The sequence below is a fragment of the Miscanthus floridulus genome, unplaced genomic scaffold, assembly GCF_019320115.1.
Source record: "Miscanthus floridulus cultivar M001 unplaced genomic scaffold, ASM1932011v1 fs_12_1_2, whole genome shotgun sequence".
Lineage (NCBI taxonomy): Eukaryota > Viridiplantae > Streptophyta > Magnoliopsida > Poales > Poaceae > Miscanthus > Miscanthus floridulus.
The window spans coordinates 64,698-80,000 of NW_027096232.1; the positions used below are offsets into that span (position 1 = coordinate 64,698).

At 40.9% G+C, this 15,303-nt stretch overlaps 1 protein-coding gene and 1 long non-coding RNA gene across 4 annotated transcripts; both read left to right on the top strand.

Moving 5' to 3' along the window:
- Window positions 1-1,197: 1,197 nt before the first annotated feature.
- Window positions 1,198-8,183, top strand: LOC136530429 (endo-1,4-beta-xylanase 1-like). Of its 3 annotated transcripts, none has more exons than XM_066523168.1 (9): window positions 1,198-1,329; window positions 3,299-3,663; window positions 3,745-3,886; window positions 4,145-4,506; window positions 4,584-4,743; window positions 5,158-5,495; window positions 5,590-5,767; window positions 5,924-6,460; window positions 6,935-8,183. In XM_066523168.1, exons 2-9 carry the CDS (start codon window positions 3,335-3,337, stop codon window positions 8,048-8,050), a joined length of 3,162 nt encoding a protein of 1,053 aa, XP_066379265.1. In that variant the 5' UTR covers window positions 1,198-1,329; window positions 3,299-3,334; the 3' UTR covers window positions 8,051-8,183. The 3 variants fall into 3 exon arrangements, with proteins under 3 accessions (XP_066379265.1, XP_066379264.1, XP_066379266.1); XM_066523167.1 differs by lacking the exon at window positions 1,198-1,329 and adding an exon at window positions 1,425-1,853; XM_066523169.1 differs by lacking the exon at window positions 1,198-1,329 and having other exon boundaries at window positions 3,531-3,663; window positions 3,735-3,886.
- A 6,268-nt stretch (window positions 8,184-14,451) lies between these two features.
- LOC136530428 (uncharacterized) lies at window positions 14,452-15,303 on the top strand. The gene is made up of 3 exons (XR_010777773.1): window positions 14,452-14,585; window positions 15,068-15,158; window positions 15,244-15,303. It is a non-coding gene; the product is annotated as an uncharacterized lncRNA (long non-coding RNA).

A 15,303-nucleotide genomic window follows, 5' to 3' on the forward strand; every position in this document is an offset into this window, starting at 1 on the left:
GAAACCCTGCGGTCTCGCGAGAAGAGAACAGAGGGAGGATGGGTACGGGGAAAATGAGATGCGCTGGGGAGGGGACTCGAAGAACAGAAGATGGCACGCTTCGAAACGTTTTTGTCTGTAACCAGCGGCATTGGTGGGTAATTACCTCTCAACTCTACGAGGAGGTTCAAAAGAGAAGGTTCTGGAGCAGCAAAAGAGGTGCTCCAAAACTCCACCTCTATTTGCACTATAACTCCATGAAGTTAGCAGCTCCATGGAGTTTTGGAGTTGGGGTGTTTGGCTGGATTTTTTGATGGAGTTACCGGAGTTTAGGAGTGGAGCCATGCCAAACAGGACCTTAGTTGGCGGTGTCATCCCGGTCCCTGAACTTTCAAGATGATCACCACAAGTCCCTAAACTTGACAAGCGGTGTCATCCCAGTCCAAATATAATAATATTAAAATTCCTATAGTATTAAAAGTTTTCTCTATTAAAAGTTACTTCTAATTTTAGTATTATTTTAAAAGATTTAATAGTAGTATTATAGAAGTAACTTTTCTATGTTATTAATACTTTAATATTATTATTAAAACTTTTAGTACTATAATACTATTATTAAAAGTTCTAATACTATAATACTATTATTAAAACTTTTAAAATAATATTAAAATTAGATCTAACTTTTAATAGAGAAAACTTTTAATATTATAGAAATTTTAGTATTATTTAATATTTAGTACTATTAATGACACATAAATACTAAATTAATTTAGTATTTTCCTATTTTAGTTTAAACCTAATATATTTGTTATTGTGCTATTTTAATACTTTAATTTATTTTTTTCTGATGTAACTTATTTTATATAATTTATATTTTCATGATAAATATTATATAAATAACGATGGATTAAGTGACACATGTTGCGTCTAACGTAGAGTCAGCGTGCCACGTCAGCTTATAGAGTAGGTTGGACCATATTTGAACATGATGATACCGCTTGTTAAGTTTAGGGATCGGAGAAAGTTTTAGGACCAGGTGGCACCCCTGACCAAATTTAGGATCTACGGTGATCACTCCAGAAGTTCAGGAGCGGCGGTGAATTTTGCTCTATTTGTAATGTACAGTATGATGCAGCTTGCGCAGCAACTTCACTCGGATCCCTGCTTCGGTGCTTCCTCCCTCCCCCAACCCCCAGGCCCCAGGCCCCAGCCCCCAGCAGGCTCTTGTCATTGCCGATCCACGGCGCGAACCGCAGCGTCCTCTGCTCCTCGATTGTCCCGCCGCCGCCCCAGCTCGCTGAACACTGCGGCGCGGCCTCCGTCTCCAGGGGCCGATCATCCTGCAGAGAGGTACTGCTTACCTCCGTGGTTCCGTGCACTCATTTGGCTTTAGAGGAAGGTGTTCATCTTTATGCCTCGAAGACCCAGGAGACGAGCGTGCGTAGGATAACCTGGGCCTTCCTAATCCAGTAATCCTTCTCGCGCGGCATTCTTCGCATCCGATTCCTTTACCATCGCTCCAGACGGCATTCCTTGTGGAAGACGCTTCGGCGCCGCCGTCGCATTCACGGGCGCATCTCCATGCCGTTCCCGAAGCATGTTTTCCCTTGCGTCCCAAGCTGTCGTGTCGGCGGTGTCGCCACCTCGGTAGCCAGTTACCGCTTACCTTACGCGGCTTTCCTTCCACTTCTACTCTCCTGTTTTTACTTCTTGCCATCCGCCGGCTAGCTGCTGCTGCTGCTGCGCGGAACGGGATTTCCGGGTCGGATGAGATGAGGAGGCGCTGCGGCTGGCTCTCGTCTCTGTTCCGCCCTCGCCGGGCCGGCCGCGCGCTCCCGCAACCAGATCCACAGGGTCCCGATTCCGAGCCCAAGGTATAGCGACGGTCGCTGCATTCCTTTCTTGCTGTGGATGTTTGTTTGATTGTTTCGGTAGGCCTTGCAATATATAGGATTGTTTGGTGGTTTCATTAGCATAGCCAACAGCTGTTGATTTGATTTCCCACTGAACAAAGATTAATTCAAGGTGCGTATGCTGCAATCGGTTGTACATATTTTGCCTTTGCTCGCTGTTTATTTTAGGGAAACTACGGCAACCATTGAGGATTTGAGGTTGCCTGTTTGCTTTTTTGGAGTACATCTCACTCAGCTGATCTTGTCTCTATCAATACTGGTGAAGCCTCCTAGATCCAAATGCAACCCATTGGGTTTGGGAGATTCTGAGACATGTTGGGCACTCCAGTACGGTAGATCATGCAGAACTTTTGAGAAGATCATACAGAACTTTTTCATATGTTTTCTGGGTGAAATTTAGGAATTTGGCTACTGTAGCACTTTCGTTTTTATTTGGCAATTAGTATTCAATCATAGACTAATTAGGCTCAAAACGTTCGTCTCGCGATTTCCAATCAAACTGTACAATTAATTTTTTTTTCGTCTATATTTAATGTTCCATACACGTATCGTAAGATTCGATGTGATGGCTACTGTAGCATTTTTTGGGAAAACTTTTTAGAACTTAGAGCCAGTTTAGATTCCAAAAAATTTTGCGCAGTACCCGTCACATCGAATTTTGCGGCACATGCATGGAGTACTAAATGTAGACGAAAAAAAACTAATTACATAGTTGGGTGAGAAATCGCGAGACGAAACTTTTGAACCTAATTAGTTCATAATTAAACACTAATTACTAAATACAAACGAAGTGCTACAGTAGCCAAAATCGAAAAAAATTTGGATCTAAACGGGGCCTAATGCTGAAGCATGTGCCAGCTGTGTCAGGCTGTCAGCTTTTTACTTCAAATATCACAGCTATCCTCCCCGACCAGAAAGGCCTGCTATGTGATGCAGATGCTGTCAACGGCTTAGACCTATCTTCTCATTTAATGATGGCCTCTTTGATGTTAGCACAAAATCCAAGATGGACTGAACCACTGTCTGCAAACAACAGGCATGCTTGCAACCATGTTGCATCATAATTACGTCCTTTCCCTTTTTACTGTATTACCACGAGATAGAAAAACCATGAAAATAAAAATGATTTTTAAGACAGGAAAAAAAGATTTTTAATCAAATATTTGTGCAAAGTAAACTGCACAAAGACAATGTGGCTTGTTAGGATATAGTATTCTCCATTTTTCTGTTTTCTGCTAGAAGCTTTGAAACTTTTTGAGCAAATGTGGTTTCCCGAGATCAACTTTTGTATATAACTTAATATATTATGGATATTAGATTATTTGCCAACCATGGCCTCCTAGGTTATGCCCTCTGTCATGATGCTAGGCACATTAACATTTTGTTTCCTGTGCAATGTTGAACAGGCAGTAGATAAGCTCAGTGCTTCTGACAAAGTTGTCATGGAGAATATCCTGTCAAACAGTGATTTTTCTGAGGGTCTACATTTGTGGCAACCAAATAGTTGCCATGCATTTGTAGCCGTTGAAGGATCAGGTTACCATTATGGTGTAAGGCCACATTCAGGGTCAACCTATGCTGTTCTTACTCATCGCACACAGAGTTGGCAGGGGCTTGAGCAGGACATAACAGAAAAGGTCACCCTTGGTACTGAGTACTTTGTTGCTGCATATGTCAGAGTTCATGGGGAAGTTCATGAGCCCATTGGAGTTCAGGTCACTCTCAAACTTGAGGAGGAGGGGTCTTCTACCAACTATCTTTCTATTGCAAGGTATTTCGACCATAAGCCACCATTCAGTGTGTCGTATAATATATCATCAGCACTGTTTTATCATTAAGCAGTTTTAACTAGGATTTTGGCCTCACAAGAACGCTGGGAAAAGATGGAAGGTTCATTTAATCTAACAACTCTACCAAGACGTTTAGTGTTCTACCTTGAAGGTCCCCCTCCTGGTGTGGACTTGCTCATAGATTCAGTCACCATCTCCTACAAGGTATTGCAATGGATCTCTTGCTTGCTTGTGCATCTACAATTGCTCGATGGCCCTGGAAAAGGAAGGATTATTGTCTGCTGAAACTATTTCTGAGAACATGTCATATTTATTTGATCTCCAGAACATGTGCAAGAACTATTGTTAACATTGAAGACAGCTTGCATTTTAGTTTTTGTTAAACATGTCCCTGACTTAGATACTAATTTGGTCTACTAGATTCTCTGCCTTATAGTTTTATTAACTATAGATTTTCTTCAGAAAACAGAGGGGTCAGCTTCATCAATTCGTGGAACAGAGAACATCATTTTAAATTATGATTTTTCAAAAGGCCTTCATCCTTGGAATCCCATCTGCTGCCATGCATATGTGGCATCACAATGGTCTGGTTTCCTTGATGGTATTAGAGGGAACTCAGGAGAGAACTATGCTGTTGTTTCAAAGAGAACAGAACACTGGCAGGGTCTTGAACAAGATATTACGAATCAAGTGTCTACAGGCACTGCTTATGTAGTTTCTGCTTTCGTTAGAGTTGATGGGAATGTCCAAGGCCAGGTTGAAGTCAAAGGAACCCTTAGGTTGCAAAATGCAGATGGATCAACGCATTATAACCCTGTTGGAAGGTATTGTACTTAAAATTGTTCAATAGTCAAATTCTTTTGACACTATCCTTGATTGATGATCGAATTTGATGTAACAGTGTGGTTGCCTCAAAAGAAAAGTGGAACAAATTGGAAGGCTCCTTTTCTTTGACAAACATGCCAAAAAATGTTGTATTTTACCTGGAGGGACCTCCTGCTGGTGTGGATCTTGTCATTGATTCTGTCACTATTACTTGCTCCAGACATAAACAGTCAAAAGTGAGTTCTTATGTGCTTTTGTAATATTTTCTTGAACGAAATGTTTGATTTACCTTTTTTTTAATCAATATCTTGTTATGCCCTTTTATATTTTTTCAGAAGTCTAATGAAAAAAATAATCAGAACTTAACCTAATTTATGTTTGATCTTTCATGGAGTGATGAAATTCTTTGTAATAGATTGTAAGCTCTATTTTCATTTAGTTCTAATGAAATCGGCAATGAGGAATGCAGTGCACAAGATTTTACTGTCAACTTTCTGTTGTATTGATCTCCATGTGCTTCATATTTAACTTTGTGCATAACATATATACCCTTGGTTCTGGGGTCTCCATTCATTGTCTTCATGAAAAAAAAAATGCATGAACTCTTACAGCCTCGGGTTTGCTGATTAATGATTCCTTTTGAATTGAAGGAAGTAAAAGTACCAAGTGGAGCCGAGACTATAATTAAAAATCCTCACTTCGAAGATGGGTTAAAAAATTGGTCAGGAAGAGGATGCAACATCTGCAGACATGAGTTCACTGCATATGGGAATGTACGGCCTTTAAATGGCAGCTATTTCGCTTCTGCAACTGGACGGGTTCACAATTGGAATGGCATCCAGCAAGAGATCACGGGCAGGGTGCAGCGGAAAGTTCTTTATGAGATCAGTTCTGCTGTTCGAATATTTGGGAGTGCCAATGATACTGAAGTGCGTGCTACTCTGTGGGTACAAGAATATGGTCGTGAGCGATATGTGGGACTTGCCAAGTAAGTTGTTTTTGTTTCTTGTTCTCTGTTGACAATGCTCTTTTTAGGAGCCAATGACATTATTATCTTACTATTTCTTTTTCTATAATCAAAGAAACCAGGCTTCTGATAAGCAGTGGACACATCTGAAAGGAAAGTTCCTCCTTCATGCTCCCTTTACCCAAGCTGTTATTTTCATAGAAGGGCCTCCTGCTGGAATTGACATTCTTGTAGATGGTCTTGTCTTATCTCCAGCAAGAAAGCTACAAGCTGCACCGTGCCCAAAAATTGAGGTTTGTAGGCTAATGGCTTCCAGTCTGAGATTATTTGCTTAGGAATGATCCTGACTCTTGAGACTTCTGAAACCTTTATTTTTGTTATAACTTTCATCTACCATGATACTGTAAAAGTGTCCTCTCTAATTCAAGAATATTTACTAAATGTTTCAGAATGTTCTGTATGGAACTAATCTATTGCACAATAATGCCTTCACTCGTGGGCTTGCTGGGTGGAGTCCTATGGGTTCATGTCGATTGAGTATCCAGACTGAAGCACCCCATATGCTATCTTCTATCTTGAAGGACCGTGCAAGTCAGAAGCATATAAGTGGTCGTTATATCCTTGCCACGAACCGCACAGATGTTTGGATGGGTCCTTCTCAGGTCATAACTGATAAACTAAGGTTGCATGTCACTTACAGAGTATCGTCTTGGGTACGAGTTGGGTCTGGAGGACATGGACGTCACCATGTAAATGTCTGTCTTGCTGTGGATAACAACCAATGGGTCAATGGCGGGCAAGTGGAAGCTGATGGGGATCAATGGTATGAAATCAAAGGAGCATTCAAGCTTGAAAAGCAGCCATCCAAAGTTACTGCATATGTTCAAGGCCCTCCTCCAGGTGTTGATCTCAGAGTCATGGACTTTCAAATATATCCAGTCGACAGAAAAGCACGGTTTGAGTATCTGAAGGAGAAAACAGACAAGGTAAACTTTAATGCACTTCACGTTTTAGATGTGAGTTCTTCCAATTCATATGTGGCCGTGCGTGATCCAACCATTATTTTCAACAGTGGTGATTTTTTTGCTTTGTTATTAGTGTAAATTTCACATAATTGCAGAAAAGCACATATTTCATGGACGGTTGCAATCAATGTCATTTTTATACATTCATAAAGTTTCACAAAACCCTATCATAACCAAATAATGGCTTAGCTGCCCTTAATCTGCTCAACTTTTTTTATTGGAATTAAGTTTGTGATATAGTAATCCTTGAAGGTGGTGGTATTGGTATGAAACATTTTGATAACTTAATGCTCGGTGTCACTAGCTAAGAAATTTCGAATTTATGAAGGCTTAGAGCATGAAACTTACCATAGCCAAAAAAACTGGGGTTTTGTGGAACTAAACCTCCAGTTTGCTAAATTTATACTATATGAACTTTCTCGATTCTGCTGACAGGTGAGAAAGCGTGATGTTGTTCTTAAGTTCCAAGGATCAAATGCAGTGAATCTTTTAGGTTCATCTGTGAGGATACAACAGACCGAGAATAGCTTTCCATTTGGATCATGCATTGCGAGACACAACATAGAGAATGAGGATCTTGCTGAGTTTTTTGTGAAGAACTTCAACTGGGCTGTATTTGAGAATGAATTGAAATGGTACCATACAGAAGCAGAACAAGGGCGGCTTAATTATAAAGATTCTGATGAGTTGCTTGAATTTTGCGAGAAACATAAGATACAGGTTCGTGGCCACTGTTTATTCTGGGAAGTAGAAGACGCTGTCCAACCTTGGGTTCGGTCATTGCAAGGCCACCGCTTAATGGCTGCCATCCAAAATCGTTTGCAAAGCCTGTTGTCAAGGTACAAAGGTCGATTTAGACATCACGATGTAAACAATGAGATGCTACATGGGTCTTTCTATGAAGACAGATTGGGAAGGGACATTAGAGCTTACATGTTCAGAGAAGCACATAAGCTTGATCCTTCTGCTGTCCTGTTTGTTAACGATTATAACGTCGAAGATGGATGTGACACAAAATCTACCCCTGAGAAATTCGTTGAACAGGTAGTTGATCTCCAAGAACGGGGTGCCCCAGTTGGTGGGATCGGTGTGCAAGGTCATATCAGCCATCCAGTGGGAGAAATCATATGCGATTCCCTGGACAAGCTCGCCATACTAGGTCTCCCGATCTGGATTACTGAATTGGATGTCACAGCAGAGAATGAACACATACGAGCTGATGATCTAGAGGTGTTCCTCCGCGAAGCATTTGCACATCCTGCTGTTGGGGGAATCATCCTCTGGGGATTCTGGGAGATGTTTATGTTTCGAGAGCACGCGCATCTGGTCGATGCTGATGGGACAATCAACGAGGCTGGCAGAAGGTACCTTGCTCTCAAACAAGAGTGGCTGACCCGTATGAACGGTAATGTCGATCGCCAAGGAGAGTTTAAGTTCAGAGGATACCATGGTTCGTACACGGTGGAAATGGACACGCCTTCAGGCAAGGTAGCTAGATCGTTTGTCGTTGATAAGGATAGCCCGGTTCAGGTGATCACTCTGAATGTTTAATGTGTGGGAAATCATGCACGTGTCCTGTATTCTAGCGAGGTACTGAGGTGTTGAACACCAAGAGTTTCGTAGCTGATGCCACGCCTTCAGAGTATAGAAAAGGAGTGTTAAAATATTTCACTTTTATTCTCCGTTCTAATTTTTTTTGTGTGATTAAAACGAGTTATTTACATTAACATACGGGGCAGAATCTGGACAAAACCTTGCGCAAGAACATTAACTGGACATTTGGACATCCATACCGAGCGAACGATTGGGTTTTATTTCATTTCATCACTCTCGCACCTTTTTAGCTGACATGCCACTTTAGGAAAAGTGCAATAAAACCTACCACTGAAAAATGGCCTAACATCAAGATTTTTCACAGTTTTATAGGCTTTATAGTATTTGAAATTTGTGTGGTGTTATGAAATGAATGCTTCCAGTAGAGTTTCGCTCGGTTTCTGATACGTGAGGAAGAAATAAAATACTTTGTGTGGTGTTATGAAATGAATGCTTCCGGTAGAATTTCGCTCGGTTTCTGATACGTGAGGAAGAAATAAAATACTCCTGATGGAGTTTTGCTTAATTTCCATTGTGTTCGATACGGCTCGTGCCATGTTTTTTTCACAGTTTTATAGGCTTGTATAGTATTTGAAATTTGTGTGGTGTCATGAAATGAATGCTTCCAGTAGAGTTTCGCTCGGTTTCTGATACGTGAGGAAGAAATAAAATACTCCTGATGGAGTTTTGCTTAATTTTCATTGTGTTCGATACGGCTCGTGCCATGTTTCATGTAGACAAAACTCATCTTCTCTCTTCGTAATAATTTCTATGCCACACTATCATTTTTAACTCATTAAATAAGAATGAAACTCTTAGTCACTAGGACTAGCGTTAATCCAAAATTAGGCAAAATTGTTGAAGAAAAAATATACCTGTTCCAAATGATAGGCCGTGTGACATCCGAATCTTTCAATAATGGCGACAAAAACCATTTCGATGGCAAGAAAAGGTAAACGACAACAGCCTACACAACGAACCGGCAAATGTTGAATAAGAAAAAAAAAAGTATGTGCGTACTCTAAATGGTAGGACAAATGAGACCTGATCTTGCCAATAGATCCGCGTGACATAGATCAATTTAATAGTACTCCCTCCATCACACAATAAAGGACGTCGTAGCACTCAAAATATGTATAAAAAATAACGGCGTTTTAGCTTATAGCATGGGTCCTACTCTATACCAGAGTACACACTGGTCCATCCACCGTTTGGGGAGTGCACGTGGAAATGTAAAAAGTTGGTGTACTAATCATTTGTTTATGTAAAAATACTTGCTTCCGTGAGTTGGATGGAGGTCTTGGATTTGGCACTGTAGCACTTTTGTTTGTATTTGATAATTATTGTCTAATTATGATCTAACTAGGCTCAAAAGATTCGTCTCGTAATTTATAATCAAATTATGTAATTAGTTATTTTTTATCTACATTTAATACTCCATGTATATGTCCAAAGATTTGATGTGATGGAGAGAGAGTGAAAAAACTTACAATCTAAACAAGGCCGGAGATAGAAAACATATATGTCACTTCAATTAAACAATAGTGTCATGATTGTTCATAGGACTAGTAAGATCTTTTACTCTTAATCTTAGTGTCTACTATGTTTTCTATAACATCCTTTATTGTGGGACTGAGGGAGTAATAAACGACGTCTATATAACTTTCTATTTTTTTCTTTGATCCTGTTCGCGTGCCCTTAAATTTGGCTTAATTCGTTTTTTTTTATTCGGAACTGTGTTTTTCTCTCACAGATCCGGAACAGTGTTTTCCTCTCACAGATTTATCCAGATTCCTCTAAAATTCCTCCAAGCGAACGGGACATTTAACCCTGCCTTTATGCAGCAGTTGTTAGAGCAGCTGCATCATTTGATTTTATTGGGTGCAAGCAAAGAAAGAGAAAAAGCTGTCAGGATGGATACAATGCGATGTGGAGTTGTGCTAACTAGCACATGCTAGCAAGCAGCATGAACTGAAGTTTGTGCTCGATGCAATTTCCTCGGGCGTGTTTGGTACCCTTTCCAAACCAGTCTTGATGGGGTCTTCTAGCTGAAGAACAACCGATAACTTACTGCAAGCAGCGATAACTAGTGCAACCTAATGACACGTAAGCTAACCACCGTCTCTATACGGTAGCCTGAACCAAGGATTCGTCCAACCACACTCTCAAAGAAACCAACCTACGCAACCTGAAATCAATGGACCAAGAGCACGAATTGGGTGCCGATGACGCGACCGCTTCTATAATCTCCATGAAGGAAAACATAAGAGCAAAGGGGTAGAGATTTCTCTCTGGTTTTTGTTAGCACATAGCTGAACAAAGAGGCTGTATTTTGATTATCAAAAAGTCTTCGTTTGCTTGGAAGCATAGGGATATTTATACCAGAAACAACCCTCCTGTATAGGTATGAACACGAAATGGAAATGAAAAGATAAAGTATGTGAAAAGACTTTCACGAAATAGATTTCCAAGGGTCTTCACGTGGTTGTCAGTTTTCAGAGCAGTCTTCACTAAAAGAGTTGTAACTCTCTAGTGGGAAGTCGAAATGAGGAGTCGTTTGTTGGGTGTGAAAGTAGGTTCAATAAGATTTTCAACCATGTGCAGCATGCGTCACGAAACATTGTAGAATGATACAGTTTTGCACGGGAAGTTGTACCAACATTGTGTCTAGAACAACTATTGACCTTCGAAGCAGTCTTGACTAATCTGAGCATAACTCTTTATTCTGACGTCCAAATGAGGTGGGACTTGTTACATTGAAAAGTAGACTTGATAAGCTTTCCAAAAAGTCCACATGGGCTTCCAAAGCCTCAAGAAATCAAGAGTTATGATAGTTTCTTTCTGCTGGTCCGTTTTGACGGTAGCGGCTCGACCATGCTGGTCCGTTTTACTGTAGCAGTCCGATTTTGCTGGTCTGTTTTTCACTGTGCTGGTCCGTTCCTCATTGTCCGATTCTTCATCCTCTTCATGTATATTCCTAAGTACAACCAAAATAGAACACTTAGGTAGTATAATATTCTTAGAAGTGTTGAAATTAAAATCAATTAAGAGTAAATTCACCTGCTCTTGTAGTTTCTTGGCGCGGCTTCTTATAAGTGGCCCTTGATTTGTATCCGTGATGTTGGACGGTGAGTTGTTGATTCTTGAGTAGCAGGCACGGTTTAGATGTCCTCATCAAACCTGGTTCGCATCAACCTAGCCAGGCCGAACTTGGCCAGCCCCAACGCATGCAACCCTGTGTTGTTTGGTTGCCTGTTTAAATAGAACCAGGCCACATCGAGATTCTGTTTGGTTCATAGGATGCACGAGCAGCCAAAGTTTGCATGCGGGAAGGGAAAAATCGGCCACGAGCGCGCGCGCGGCATCGACCCAGCCAGGCTCCATGGAAACGATCCTCAGCTGCGTTCCTGCTCAGCCTGGCCCGAAGGGAATCTTTGCATCTGTTTAGCCTGGCTCCAGGTGCAGTCCAGGACACCGAACGCGCCCCTCGTGTTTTTCTTTCACGAGTTTCCAGTTGCATAAAGGAAGAGAGAGAAAGCGTTTTTCTTCTTCTAGAAAGCACTCAGATTGCTGAGCAGTATTTGTCTCATGTATCAAATGGGGCGTTTGGTTCGATAGTCGCTTCTAAAAATTTATGTCACATCAAATATTTAGATACTAATAATGAGCATTAAATGTAGATTAATTACAAAATCAATTACATATATAGAGGCTAATTTACGAGATGAATTTTTAAAGCTTATTTAACCCGTCATTAGCACATGTTTACTGTAGCCCCACGTTGTCAAATCATAGACTAATTAGGCTTAAAAGATTCGTCTCGTAAATTAGTCGCAAGTTATGTAATTAGTTTCGTAATTAGTCTATATTTAATACTCCATACATGTGTCCAAACATTCGATATGACAGGAATTTTAGAAAATCCTGTACAAACAAACAGACCCTAAAGTGTCTACTCCAGAAACCTCGGATGACAATCCGCTGCAGCTAGTCTAAGAGCAACTCTAAGGCTATCCGCACCGCGACCGCTAAATGGCTCGGCACCGCGCGCGGTAGCGTGCGTGCGCCCGCACCGCACGCCTGTAAAACCGGCCTGCAGCGTCCTGGTGGCACAGTGCACCTGGAAGCCCAGCGCGCGCACAGCACACACGCTAAGGCCCTGTTTAGTTGCACCCCAAAATGCCAAATTTTTCAAGATTCCTCGTCACATCGAATCTTTGGACGTATGCATGAAGCATTAAATATAAATAAAAAATAAAACTAATTACACAGTTTAGACGAAATCCACGAGACGAATCTTTTAAGCCTAATTAGACTATGATTGGACACTAATTATCAAATAACAACGAAAACGCTACAGTAGCGTTTTGCCAAAAATTTTGGCATCCAAACTGGCCCTAAACACGGTAGCCCGGAGAGAGAGAGAGAGTTGGTGAGAGAGAAAGGAGGAGAGAGGGGAATAAAATATGGAATAGTGGGTATAGAGTATAGGATAGAGATAACACGGGTGCGAGAGAAATAAATATAGAGTAGAGAATCTCGATGACTAGGATATAATATTCCTTTTTAGAGATGGAAATAGAGGTGGACGAGTGTGAATAGCCTAACGTGTAGGCTATACCGTGCTGCCATGATGCCATGTCAAAATGTCTACAAGCTTAGGCCCTGTTTAGTTCCACTCCAAAATGCTAAATTTTTCAAGATTCCCCGTCACATCGAATCTTTGGACGCATGCATGAAGCATTAAATATAAATAAAAAATAAAACTAATTACACAGTTTAGACGAAATTCACGAGACGAATCTTTTAAGTCTAATTAGACTATAATTGGATACTAATTGCCAAATAACAACGAAAGTGCTATAGTACATTTCGCCAAAAATTTTGCCATGTAAACGGTACCTTAGCAAATTTCTCTTCAACGTATAGACAAAGCTTGCGGGACCCACCGTTTAGTAAATAATCAAAGAAAAGTTGCTTTCCTCGTTCAGTAACGCTGTTCGTAGGTCGTCCGTCCGTCCCAACGGATTTTATATATCACCCGCTCGCTTGCGCCTGTGCCGCGTGCCCTTGTCAGGACTCGTGCCTCCGTTGTTGCGGTCGCGCTTCGTCCACCTGCGTGTCTCTGTTGAGGTCTACGCCGCTGATGAGCTCGACAAGGGTGATCTCTGCGTCACTCCGTAGTATCGAGCTCTGCATCGACGAGCCTCCATTCGTTCAAGCAGTAAGCAGATGCTATGATGAAATCGCATATTGTAATAATATGTTTCAATTGTTTCAGAGGTATGTTGCAAGTGTTGTATATCGATGTTGCAAAAGTAGATCAGGATGCTGCATATGTTGTAATTACTATACATGTATGTTTCAAGTGTATGTTTCAAATGTTTAATCTCTTCTAGATGAATGTTGCAAGTGTTTTATCGGGATGTTGTAAAAGTAGATTTGCATGTTGCAATCATATATTTCAAGTGGTTTTAGGTGCATATGTTTGCAATGGTTTTTAAATATTTTTCGGGTGTTTTTCACAAGTGTTTCAATTGTTTATTTTTTTTATGTAGCAACATTTTGTATCTGAATGTTTCAAAAGTAGATTAGGTGTTACACGGGATGCGTGTGGAAGCGGCCTGCGGCGTAGACGATGTTCAAGGCAGCGGGGGCACATTGTTGGTGCGCTTCCTCACGAGCCTGACGCGGTATGCGCTCGTTTGCTGTCTTTGCGTGACAGCGTTCGGAGGCTAGTACCCGGAACGGACGTCCGGATGCTACCAAGTTGGTCCCCTTTTGTTTGCCTAGGTTTCCATACACCGCACTTGCTGTTTAGGGAAAAATATTTTTAATCTTGCACCGGCCTAGCCATTAGCTCGCTCGGCACAACCACGGTCGCTCGTTAGTCCTTACCACTTTTTCGATGGAATTATCATGGCATAAAATCAGTATCGATCAAAATTTTTACCAAAATTTCAATTTTAGATTTTTAATATAATAAACCATAAGCATACTGAAGACCCTCATTACCAAAAAAACTAGATAATTTCTATATTTATATTAATTAAAGTATCAACTAAGTAAAGATTATGTGACTCTGTAATTATAGAAGTGAAATGAGGAAGTGGATTCTTAGATAATATAAAACATATATATATATATATATATATATATATATATATATATATATATATATAAAAGAACTAAAATATTAAAGAGATGTGATAAGTAGGCAATGGAAAATGAAGATATATGAATATATGATTAGATAAAATGATAAACAAATATTATGTAGAAATTATTTATTGGAAACGTAGCTATGTGTACTGTGTAGTGTCTTCTAATAAATAAATTATGAGGTATAGAAAAAAAAATTAATGCCTCCTCGAGCTCCGACGAGCGCCTGAGACCCGAGTCTGCGCTCTCGTTTCCGGCTTTCCGCCCAAATAGCCATCTGCCCGTCGCGTGGCCGCCCGTGCCGGAGATCCGCCTAGCCCGGTGTTAAGGGGTACGTCATACGCACGCATAGCCCGAGCCGATTGATTGAGGCGCTGCGCCCCGAGCGATTCGCGTCGTCTGTTTGCTAGGCTTCCTCCCCTCTGATACTTCTATCCGCATCCTGTCTTTAGTTCATCCGCTGTTGTCAGTAGTTGGTGCGGTAACGGGGAATTCGAGGATTGCTTGCAAAATCCTCTTGAAAAATTAATCCAATGAGTATTACACTAGCTCTTTTTTCCCCACTCTTGTACCGGCCTGGCATAAATAATAGCTTCTTTTAGATTATATAATACAACAACAAAGCCTTTTAGTCCCAAGCATTAGTCCCAAGATTATATAATAAATAGGTAAAATGTTTTTGTGTGCAAAAGTTTCTCAGCTTCTCTTTGCAAGAGAAACCGTATCCATTTCGTTATGTTTCCAGTACGTCTGGTTCATTGTTGATGCCGTGCAACTAACTGATCGACTGAACTTTGTGAACTATACCTGCAGAGGAGTCCTCAAATGCTGTGATTGGAAACATCTAAAGTTAGTGTAAGCTGCTGTAACAATGGAAGAGGTTCAAAACTGTGTGATGAAGCTGGTTAGTGCTTAGCGGAACTTCATATTTCTCATGTGAATTATGGCTTGGTCGCTTCATTCTGACTGCTACTGATTCCACTGGACAGCGGAGCAATCCAAGGCGGCACAGGGATAAAGTGTATGTCGGCTGTGGGGCTGGGTTTGGT